Here is a 12518-nt window from a genome sequence, read left to right on the forward strand (position 1 = left end):
TTTCACTTTCAAATGGCGATGTTTAGTAGTACATGCAAAATAATGGTGGTGACCCCTGCTATTCTAATGGTTTCCTATAAACAGATTTCCCTTTGTGACCACAGCCACAGGTCAGGTGCTGAGGAGAGTAGAAGAGGTAGCTACAGAATTGTAACGTGGTATGTGATGGCTCCATACAGCGTTACAGCTTGGCTAATGGAAAGCGCCAGCACCCATTTTTCAACTAATCTGTTCTTGGCAATATTTTCTTCGTTCTCGAATTGGAAGAAAAGTGAATCTTATAAATGTCTGTGTCCAGTTGCAGACCTGTGGTCTGTCTGTCTTACAGAAGAGCCAGGAAGATGTGGTGAAGGAGATGGTGAGCCTGGTCAGAGAGACCATTGGACCAGTGGCTGCTTTCAGGAAGGTGCTGATTGTCAGAGGTCTCCCCAAGACCCGTTCTGTGAATGTATCCGTGCCAACCTGGTCAACGGGAAGCCATAATGTAACTCCCTTCACCAGCCATTCACCTAAACTAAACTTAGGTTGAATTCAACAAGCCCTTTGAATCATATTGAAAAACGTAAGCCATTCAGGCACACTTTGAGGGATGGTTGCATAGAAATGAATAATGGTTGTTTCTGGACAACAAAGGTGGAATTATTCACTGAGAGTCCTGTACAGCTGCCAATTCAGTTTTCTGGTGAGCCGGGTGTTGGATAAATTAAATTTATACCGATAAATTTGATAAAAGTTTGAGGATCATATAAAATATCAAATTCTCTCACAATGTAATCCAATTTAAGCTGATTTAAGATATAAAAAAGGCTACTGTGGAAGCCTCTGTCTCCACAGATCACTCCTACCATTGAGGACCCAGATGTGGGCAAGGACATTGAGAGGATGGTGAAACCGGAGCAGAGACCTGACGGACAGTGACTCTCTCTAGGCTGCTCCTGTAACCTCTAACCTCTCGCCTGGGCAGCAGTCTAATTAGCTATACTGTCCCTCTCCTGAATTGTGGTGCTGTGAATGAACATTATAACCTACTTCCTACAGTAGGGGGCCATCTTCACAAACCAACACTCGACCCCAAGCAGTAAACTAACCAACGGAATATGCTGAAGTCCTCAGCAAGATCCAAAATTAAACATGTTGGGATATCAATCAAAAAAATGAAACTTGGCCATGAACGCAATCTTTTTCACTTACTGATACACTGGAGCCTTTAGTAGCCTCTCACTTACACTGCCTAGGAGAATGCAGGTGAAGAGAACATAGGGATGAATACTCATTTGAAACTCTGAACCCCTGAGTTCCTCGATAGCTCAACAGGTTAGTGCTGGAGTTGCAAGCCACCAGCCAACTCCAACATGGGTTTGAATTCCAGCTTTTCCCAAGATCTTTGTATTTAAGTGTTTTAGACTTGTCTGGTTAAATATCACGGATGAGCACTTGTCAGATCTCAGGAGTGGCTCATGAGGTATATGCTGGGGTTTACACACCCAGCACTTGAAGATCACATTCCTTGCAATGTGGGTTCAAGCCCCACTCAGTCTGTCTCTCCTTCACAGGTCGATGTGTTGTCCATTCCGGTGGTGGGAGGAGATGTTGCTGGATTCAGGATCTGGTATGTGGGCTGGGGTTGCCCAGGATGGTGTACTGGCAGGGACACCCCATAGGGGAGGGGTAGATGGGGGCACTGGCTCCCCTGAGAAAAGGAGAACATAAACAGGAGTATTGGGGAAGCCAGAAGAACAGGACAAGGGCTAATGCAGGTGTCTCCTACATGTGAGGCATGGTTTCAAATCCTGCAATTATTATATTCAAGCCTCTGATAATTTGCATGGTTAGATATGATGGCATGGCGCAATGGGTTAATGCATACTAATTCAATTCCTAAACAATCTTCTCATTGACAGACACTGCGCCACAGAGGTACAGCTTACAGCAAAAAAAAAAGCTTTTACAGCTCTTCCAACCTATGTGAAATGAAAAGCAAACAAGACTGAACTGAGAACCTTGCATCTTTTAATAGTTTACCAGACACTCTCATACAGAGCAACTTACAGTAGTGAGTGCATACATTTTTGTACTTGTCCCCCGTGGAAATCAAACCCACAACCCTGGCGGTGCAAGCGCCATGCTCGACCAACTGAGCCACACGGGAGTGGCATTAGTCTGAAATGGTAATGTTAGTCATGACCCCAGTCTTGCAATGTCATTAAATATAACTGCATTCACTAGATTTAATTTAATACATCTTGTAATGTAATTCCTAATATATTGTAACTATTCCAATAGGTTTCACATGAAGAGAGGCATGCTCATGTGCCTGTTTGCGAAGCAAGGAACAAACATTGAAATGGGTTTAGAACTTTTATTGTGAAGATGAGAATGAAAACTGGAGTGGAGGAAGCCAAGCAGACTGCAGAGTAATAACACATAGCTGTGGTAGGCTGCTGTGGTGATGGCGTCGTCCTGAAGTATCTCAATGTGTGAAAGACCAGTCATTTCAACCAATATTTTACTGGCAGTATTTATTTTTTATTGTCAATTAACATTTGCTTGAACTTCCTCATTCAGATAGTAGTTTATTATGTGGAATGCATATGCTGCTTTGGCATATTGAAAAAGGAATCACACATAAGCTTTATTCATGTTTGGCCCAGCTTTGTGCACCTGTTGTAGTGATTCTTCAGGTGGAGTTTGATGCCCTCCTGTGGATTAAATACATTAAAATAAAAAAGTGTCATTTAGCGGACGCTCTTATCCAGAGCAATTAGGGTTAAGTGCCTTGCTCAAGGGCAAATCAACAGATTTTTCACTTAGTCAGCTCAGGGATTCAAACAAGAAGCCTTTCGGTTACTGGCCCAACGCTCTTAACCACTAGACTACCTGCTGCCCGTAAAGGGGAACAACAGGGTGTGGCAGGTCAGGAGAGCAGAGGAGGCTGGTGGGAGGCACTATAGGAGGATGGACTCATTGTAATGTCTGGAATGGAATATATGGAACGGTATCAAACACATGGAAACCCCACATTTGAATCCGTTCCATTAATTCCAATCCAACCATTACAATGAGTCCGCCCTCCTATAGGTCCTCCCACCAGCCTCTTCTGGGTCAGGGTGGTTAATAAAGTAGAGATATGGATGTTGGACTGAAGGTCACCTGGAGGGAAGAGGAGGAACCTATGAACTTTAAGATAACAACATCTGAATAACAGATGTCAATACGGTATTGCAATAATGAATACACCTGTTCAACAAAATATGTATGTCTATATTTGTAACACCAGGGGGCATATTTGTGACACAGAATCACCCACATACTGTATGACCTGACAAATGACCAGACCGAGGGAGAAGATAACTCCAATATCACTCAAATGTATGGCTGTCATAAGCATGGTTTGCCATAATCATAGAATCAAGATAACATATCTTCTTTTTCGTTATCAGCATGGGATTGATAAAGCTCTGCAAATTCCCTGAAAAGTACCCTATTCGTCTCCTCTGACACACCTCCAACAGTGACCATCTCATCTCTTCCACTAAGCAGGGGGAGAGTTTAAAGCAATCTTCACCCCATCAGGAAATAATATTAGAATAGAATATCCAGTTAACACAACACGATATAAAGACACCTGCTCTGTATTTAAAGGTACATAAATCACAGTGCCTCTCAGAGCATCTCCTTCCTTCTAGACTCCTCCTCAGTTAAGCAGAGCTCTAATCAGCTGTCATATAGTACAGTGATACCTGTGGGCCAGGAGTCATCATCACCCAACCTTCAACCCCCAGCTGTGACATTATTATATACCTCCTATCAGTGGGCTGCCTGGTTTATGACCAGCTATGTCTGTCTGTACTTGTCCTTCAGTCTCAGTCTCTCTGTCTCTCCACTGGCACGGCTGCTGCTGGGACCTACATACACCAACAGACAGAAACACACACCACCATGAGTTGCTGTAACATGCTGTGTGGGCTAAAGGCTGGAATTGCGGCTGGAATTGCGGTGGCCATATTAGGTATAATCCTTATCCCTGTGGGGAACAATATCATCCGTGAGACTATTACAACGGTGAGTGTCAGCTTGCTAGAGGTGTAAACATTGTGGATGTTAATCAAAGCATGAGAGGTGGTCAAGAGAAAAATAGAAATAGGCTATGCATAGAGGATTTCTGAGAGGTCCATTTAGGAAAAAGTGGTTTGATGCTAGCAAGAAAGGGACATGAGTGTAGATTATAAACAGTAAGTGAAAGAAACTTCTCCACTTGTTCAATCTCTTGCGTTACTAGGTCCCAGGTCATATTTTCCAAATGCATCTAAAAAGTTGACAGCCACTTTGGACATAACTTAAATAAATGAGTGAAAAGATTGCTGCTTTACTTAAAACCAGGGCACTGTATAGAACGTGTTTCTGTCTGTCTGGTGAATGCAGGAGTCGGTCATCGAGCCTGGGACCACAGCCTGGGACAACTGGGTGTCTGCAGAAGTACCTCTGTACAGACAGTTCTGGCTCTTTGACGTGCAGAACCCACTGGACGTGGTGGAGAATGGGTCAAAGCCAAAATTGGTGGAGAAAGGGCCCTACACATACAAGTAGGTCCCTGCTCACTCAAATGTCTCTAAAAGTTCAACAGAATGATGTATATACGATGTGCATAATCTCTGTTAGGTGATTTCAACCCTGTATAGAGAAACAAAACCTATGGTGTTGTTAATCTCCACTTTGTATTCTGAATATAATTGGTTGACTTTGAATTATAAATTGCTCTTTAATATCTACAATGAATATAGATGAAGAGAAAACACCTCTATTTTAATACATCTAATCTAGAGTCTAATCTGATATAATGTACAAGAGAGTCACTGGGTGAGAAAGTAGGAGACGAAAGGGTGTGTGACACTCCTCCGTGTGTCTCTCTCTACCAATCAGGACGCGGTACCTGCCCAAAGAGAACATCACGGCCAACCCAGAGAACCACACCATCTCCTTCCTGCTCCCTGCGGGGGCCATCTTTGAGCCGTCCATGTCTGTGGGGTCTGAGGAGGACAGTGTCACCTCTCTCAACCTGGCTGTGGCTGTAAGTGGGTGACTCCTCAATACCATGTGATGGCTCTCCACCTGTCTGAGTGGATGTTGTGTAATCCACCTCTGTCAGGGTTACTTTGTCTGGAGGAGAGAAGAAGGAGAATAAGGGGAGCTGGGGTTGAAGGGAGCTGAGTGTCTGGATTGTATGAGCACAGTTATGGGGCCCTAGCGTTTACGGTTTCTACAAACCACTACTTATTTTGTTGTGAGTCTGGCTGTGGTGGTCTCGCAACACTCCAGTGTTGTTATTGTGAATGTTTGGTTGAAGTGCACATGTATATACCAGATTGGGACTTTTGTATCCTATATGTTCAATGCTCTATACGGCTAGAGGCAATAATACAGCAATTTGTAGGACACAGCCCTCTCTCGCATGTCACCATATCAGTCATAAAACGTTGTTGTTGTAATCCTCTATCTGTATGAGCTGGGGAAGCAGTAATATGCACGCGTACTGACATTGTGTAACGTACTCGTTTTGAATAATGGAAATGCAACTTCATTTTTCTTCTCCTTCCTTTCAGGGTGGGTACAAGTTGTTTCCCCCATGGGCACTGGAAGCTGCAATAAAGTTAAACAATGTCTCACTCTTCCAGCGACGGACAGTGAGGGAAATACTCTGGGGTTACGAAGACCCCATTCTGAAAGGGACACTGGGCCTCTTTTTTCCTGTAAGCTCACCTGCATATCATTTTCATACACCTTCCCTATATAGAATAATACAAATCCTTTATTTATTTGAATATGTACATTATTTCAAAAATACTAATCTACATTATTTATGTGACATTCACTGAAAATGTGAGAATAACTTAATCAAATGTATTGTTGTAAAACCCTTTTGAGTTGTAGCTACCTAACTGTTCCATGATGTGGTGTGCTGTTTCCTCAGTACAATGGTACCTATGATGGGCCATACAGGGTCTTCACAGGCAAGGATGACATCTCTAAAGTGTCTATCATTGACAGCTGGCAGGGGGAAAAGTGAGTCTTTCTTGAGCCTCAACACACTAAAGTTGATGGAGAGTTGTTGTGAGGGTGGAATCGAAAATTGTGCAATGAGTACTTACTAACCTTCCCCCCATATCATAACAGGGGCCCATGATGTAATTATCTTACCGTTATTCCGTTACCGGATGTAAATCCACTTAATCTACTGTAATTTCAATAACCCAAATAAAATTAAAATAAACTCCAGGTGTCATGTCATAGCTGACACACCATTCTTTCTGCAGACATCTTTGATATATAACAGATATTTTGGAAAAAGTGGTCGCATAAACAAAATAAGGGACATTTTACCGTAATTCTGTTACCAAAATTTGCAACTGCACAGTTCTTCTAGTAAATGTGTTTTTGTGACATTTTCTGTATACATTGTTCAAAGTAGTCCTTGTGCAATTCAGTCTAATGACATGGTTTGTTAAACTTTTAAATCAATATTTTTTGTTTGGCATACATTTTAAAGTGAAAAATCTGAGTCTGTTACTGTGGAATTGCCAATATTGTCAATTCAGTCTAATGACATTATGTCATGCAGCATCATCTGTAGAACTCTCCCGGCAAACCATGTAAAGCCACAGGTCTTTGGTGATTGTAGGCAGGTGCGGACGGGCCATCTGGTATTTTGGGCAAATGCCAGATGGGCTGGTCCATTTTTAGCCTAGTCTAACTAGTTTTTCTTGCCCAAAATAATTATCTGACTAATAATGGGAGCCTCAAAGAAAAAAAATTGGCCGGAATGGGGGCCTCAAGGAAAAGAAATGGGCCGGTGTGTTTGAAATGCCAGGGCCAATTTATTGTCCCAGTCTGCCCCTGATTGTAGGTAGTTGTGTGTCTGGGTCATATTATCCAATAACTGATGGCTTTACTGATGAGCCCATTTCTCTCTAATAGGAAGGTGTCTTTCTGGAAGGACACATACTGCGACATGATCAACGGCACAGGTACAGTCACCCAAATAGCCAGGCAGCAGACAACTTGCATTGCATCACTGTCTTGTTGAATTACATTTTACTCTATCATCACGTAACTAAAACATTTCAAACCAATTAAGAATACTGGAGAATTATTGCTAAGTCATCTCATACTCTCATGGTTAATATATGAAATTCTAAATGATGTTCTTTACCGTTCTGACTAACTTGTATTTTCACCAGATGGCTCGTCATTCTCTCCCTTCCTGGACAAGAAGAAGCCTCTGTACTTCTTCTCCTCTGACATCACCAGGTGGAGTGATCTTCATTTACATATTGGGGTGGATAGTAATGTTCAGATCTAATGTAGACTGGTGTTATGGTAAACAAAGACAAGTGGAGATGATAACTCATCAATGTTCAGATCTAATGTAGACTGGTGTTATGCTATACGAAGACAAGTGGAAATGATAACTCATCAATGTTCAGATCTAATGTAGACTGGTGTTATGGTAAACAAAGACAAGTGGAGATGATAACTCATCAATGTTCAGATCTAATGTAGACTGGTATTATGGTAAACAAAGACAAGTGGAAATGATAACTCATCAATGTTCAGATCTAATGTAGACTGGTGTTATGGTAAACAAAGACAAGTGGAAATGATAACTCATCAATGTTCAGATCTAATGTAGACTGGTGCTATGGTAAACAAAGACAAGTGGAGATGATAACTCATCAATGTTCAGATCTAATGTAGACTGGTGTTATGGTAAACAAAGACAAGTGGAAATGATAACTCATCAATGTTCAGATCTAATGTAGACTGGTGTTATGGTAAACAAAGACAAGTGGAGATGATAACTGATTGTTTTGCAGTGGCCCTAATCTGTAAGGCATATTCTATCAGCTTTAATCCTGTTCATTGCCATCATACAGCCAATAAGCATTTACTACTTGTTTATCATCCCCCTTGAAGTCTGGAAGGGACTCTTCACTATGTCCTTTGGCCTAATATTCACATACACTGTAGTCAGATCTGGGGCCATATGCATCGAGCATCTCAGAGTAGTTCTAATCATTACCACAAGAGGTCAGGCCCCCGCAAAAACAAAGAGCCTTGTCTCCTAACAGCGCTGTTCTTCAATGTCTTCAGGTCTGTGTCAGCTGAGTATGAGAGGAGCCTGAACCTGAAGGGGATCGAGGTGTACCGGTTCAAACTGCCCCCGCTCACCCTAGCCTCCCCTGCAGTCAACCCAGACAACCAGTGCTTCTGCACAGACTCTGTGGTCACTAAGAACTGCACATTGGCCGGAGTCCTGGACATCAGCGCCTCTCGCGGTAAGGGACACAGGCAACAATCACTAACTGGTTCCTGCACTGCTGGGCATCAGCGGATAAATAACATAATAGGATCTAATCATCTATTAGCACTGTATGAATGGCACAGAAGTCTAATACATTTATATTTTAGTCATTTTAGTAGACGCTCTTATCCAGAGAGACTTACAGGAGCAATTAGGGTTAATAGCACCTAGCATTTACTGCAGTTCCATTGGACTATAAGCAGGTCCCAGAGTTTTTCCTGGTCAGGGAAACTGTTGGTTCTACACATACTGTATGCATGTACTGTATACAGTACCAGGTCCATCTTTGATTTTCTCAACCAGGACAACCAGTCTACATCTCCCTGCCCCACTTCCTGCATGGTAGTCCATACCTGGTTGACGATGTGGAGGGCCTTAGTCCTAGTGAGGAGCATCACGTCACGTTCCTGGATGTGGAACCGGTGAGAGCCCTGCATCCATTCACCTTTAACCTCTGACCTCTAGGATATGTCAAATGACCTTCCCAACTAAATCAAATCAACTCAAATCAAATCAAATCAAATTGTATTGGTCACATGCGCCGAATACAACAGGTGCAGATCTTACAGTGAAATGCTTACTTACAGCCCTTAACCAACAGTGCATTTATTTTAAACAAAAAAAGTAAAAATAAAACAAAACAAAAAAAGTGTTGAGAAAAAAAGAGCAGAAGTAAAATAAAGTGACAGTAGGGAGGCTATATATACAGGGGGGTACCGTTGCAGAGTCAATGTGCGGGGGCACCGGCTAGTTGAGGTAGTTGAGGTAATATGTACATGTGGGTAGAGTTAAAGTGACTATGCATAAATACTTAACAGAGTAGCAGCAGCGTAAAAAGGATGGGGTGGGGGGGCAGTGCAAATAGTCCGGGTAGCCATGACTAGCTGTTCAGGAGTCTTATGGCTTGGGGGTAGAAGCTGTTGAGAAGTCTTTTGGACCTAGACTTGGCACTCCGGTACCGCTTGCCGTGCGGTAGCAGAGAGAACAGTCTATGACTAGGGTGGCTGGAGTCTTTGACAATTTTGAGGGCCTTCCTCTGACACCGCCTGGTATAGAGGTCCTGGATGGCAGGAAGCTTTGCCCCAGTGATGTACTGGGCCGTACGCACTACCCTCTGTAGTGCCTTGCGGTCAGAGGCCAAGCAGTTGCCATACCAGGCGGTGATGCAACCAGTCAGGATGCTCTCGATGGTGCAGCTGTAGAATTTTTTGAGGATCTGAGGACCCATGCCAAATCTTTTTAGTCTCCTGAGGGGGAATAGGCTTTGTCGTGCCCTCTTCACGACTGTCTTGGTGTGTTTGGACCATGATAGTTCGTTGGTGATGTGGACACCAAGGAACTTGAAGCTCTCAACCTGTTCCACTACAGCCCCGTCGATGAGAATGGGGGCGTGCTCAGTCCTCTTTTTTTTCCTGTAGTCCACAATCATCTCCTTTGTCTTGGTCACGTTGAGGGAGAGGTTGTTGTCCTGGCACCACACGGCCAGATCTCTGACCTCCTCCCTATAGGCTGTCTCATCGTTGTCGGTGATCAGGCCTACCACTGTTGTGTCGTCGGCAAACTTAATGATGGTGTTGGAGTCGTGCCTGGCCATGCAGTCATGGGTGAACAGAGAGTACAGGAGGGGACTGAGCACACACCCCTGAGGGGCCCCCGTGTTGAGGATCAGTGTGGCAGATGTGTTGTTACCTACCCTTACCACCTGGGGGCGGCCCGTCAGGAAGTCCAAGATCCAGTTGCAGAGGGAGGTGTTTAGTCCCAGGATCCTTAGCTTAGTGATGAGCTTAGAGGGCACTATGCAGTCATCTGTCATATGCTAACGCTCCCCAAAAAATAGCAAGTCTTAGCACACATGGTATTCATGTGCTGGCCTCTTAATAAGCTACACCCTTTTTGCATTTGCATCTATTTTGATTTTGACAGGGGACCTACATACACCCACAGACAGAAACACACACCACCATGGGTTGCTGTAACATGCTGTGTGGGCTAAAGGCTGGAATTGCGGCTGGAATTGTCTGTTCCTGGCATGTACAGTACAGTAGGCCTAATTGCTGTGGGAATAAATGTGAGTCTGATTTGATTTGGTGTTTGTTTGTTTCTGTCAGACTACAGGGTTCAGTCTGAGGTTCGCTAAGAGACTGCAGGTGAACATGATGTATGGCCCCTCCAAGATCATCACGTAGGTTTAATGTCTTGGTCTATAATTTCCCTGTACTTTACTATTGTATATACAGACACTCATCCAATAACATCTCTCTCTCATTACATATTCTCCAGGGTGTTAAAGAAAGTGAAGGATTACACCATATTCCCTATAGTTTGGCTAAACGAGGTAAGTCATTTGAGTTGTATTTACTGCTGCCAGGTCTTACTTCTAAAGCTTTAACTTGCCTTTGTTATTGCATATTCCCTAAGTATTTCCTAAGTATATAACCTCTCGTTTCTGTAAATGCTATACCTCAATGACTGTCTGTTTCTGCAGACGGCATCCCTGGATGACGAGACAGCAGACAGGTTTAAGAAGGAGCTGTTATCTCGTATTGACATGCTGGAGACGGTGCAGTTCACACTGATAGGCTTAGGGTTATCAGCCTTTGTACTCTGCATAGTGGCCCATTGTTTGGTAAGCAGAAACGACAACAAGCTTGCGTGAGAGGGACAATGCAGCTGTACAACAGAGGAACAGCGCGGGTACACGGATATCAGTGTTAATATCATGCACATTCTTAATTTCAATGTTATTTACAACGTAAATATATATTGTAGGCATTGTGTGAGTTAGAATGTACATTTTCTTGTAAAAATTATTATAAACTGTTCTTTCATGTAATTGTAATTTGATTTGCTAGATTTTGGTCAGGGATCTTGAAAGCTAGAATATACAGTGGTTGAAATTGCTGTAACATTCATGTAGCTAACATTCATGACTCCAATAAAAATAAATCAATGCTGATTCAAATGTATTCAGCTTAATCTTGGCTCACACTGAAGTTGAGCTATGAATATCAATGGAGGCAGGAACGGGGAGGAAGTAAAGTAATTGTTTTATGATACCCTGCTTCTCAAGGGGTCTTAACTAGGGTTATGAACATGGCATGAGTCTAGCAAAACTGGTCCATATCCCCATGGGAAGTAACCAGCTTAGGTTCTCTCATTGCTGGAATAAACCGCTCTATTGTACATTTGAAGCCAAATTATTCAGTTTCCCTTTCACCTCATGTGGCCCGTAAATCAAAATGATAGTGAAAACACCCCCATACGGATGGTTATTCTGTGGTTTCTGCATGGCACTTGGGTTTGTTTGGTGAGAAAGCACTGTTTTTGCCCAGCAGGAACCCTCTCTTAGTTTTATGGGGTTTTAAATAACCATCTGCTGGTTCCCGGGGCTCTTTGATACCTCTGTTTACATTTTAGTCATTTAGCAGACGCTCTTATCCAGAGCGACTTACAGTTAGTGAGTGCATACATAATTATTATTTTTTTTTTCATACTGGCCCCCCGTAAAGTAACAGAGGAAAGTGTTTCATTGAGATTGAAGGAGACATCTTTACTTGCCTTCATACTCCTCAGCTCTCTCGCCTTCTCTGCACCAGTGCACTCTGTAAGGCGACCATTTTCTTTCTAAGCCATATGTTCTAAGATGTGTGGCTGTTTGAAAATGAATATTAAGTGCTGAATACGAATCTACAAACGGAAACTAACCAATATTCAATGCTAGTTTCAACAGAAGCTACTGATATCTTTATTGAAATATTCTGAAGGAAAGTAGGCCAGGCCTAAGTATAATTTCTCATGTTTTTAAACTTGTGGGTACATAATAAATCACATTGTAAATCTATTCAGCCATCACTTGGAGTCATTACACTGTTTCCCAGAATTCTTACCCGTTTCCGTTTCCCAGATCCACTGCGTTTGCATGGGCAGCTTCTTCCTACCTAGAATTCCTCAGAAGTGACCCCTGACCACATTCTCAGTATTAATGCCGCGTTCACGTGCTAGTCGGAACTAGGAAACTGAAATTTCCGACTTGCTAACTGGTTGTAGTTATTATACACGTGCGCGGTCAACCAGTTAGCAAGACGGAAATGTAAGTTTCCTACTTCCGACTAGCACATGAACACGGCAAATATCTGGCCAATAGTACAGTAATGTGATT

General features: G+C 42.8%; 1 protein-coding gene across 1 annotated transcript; it reads left to right on the top strand.

Annotated features, from left to right (window-relative positions):
- Positions 1-3939: 3939 nt before the first annotated feature.
- On the top strand, positions 3940-11015 carry LOC311129276 (platelet glycoprotein 4-like; the record flags this gene model as incomplete). The annotated part of the gene is made up of 12 exons (XM_084161565.1): positions 3940-4062; positions 4423-4583; positions 4921-5068; positions 5601-5747; positions 5969-6060; positions 6973-7022; positions 7236-7305; positions 8149-8333; positions 8663-8781; positions 10468-10541; positions 10640-10694; positions 10845-11015. The coding sequence occupies 12 exons, from the start codon at positions 3940-3942 to the stop codon at positions 11013-11015; spliced, it is 1395 nt and encodes a 464-aa protein (XP_084017691.1).
- Positions 11016-12518: the final 1503 nt, after the last annotated feature.

This window comes from Coregonus lavaretus, assembly GCF_964263955.1.
Source record: "Coregonus lavaretus genome assembly, chromosome: 5".
In the NCBI taxonomy this organism is placed as follows: Eukaryota; Metazoa; Chordata; class Actinopteri; order Salmoniformes; family Salmonidae; genus Coregonus; species Coregonus lavaretus.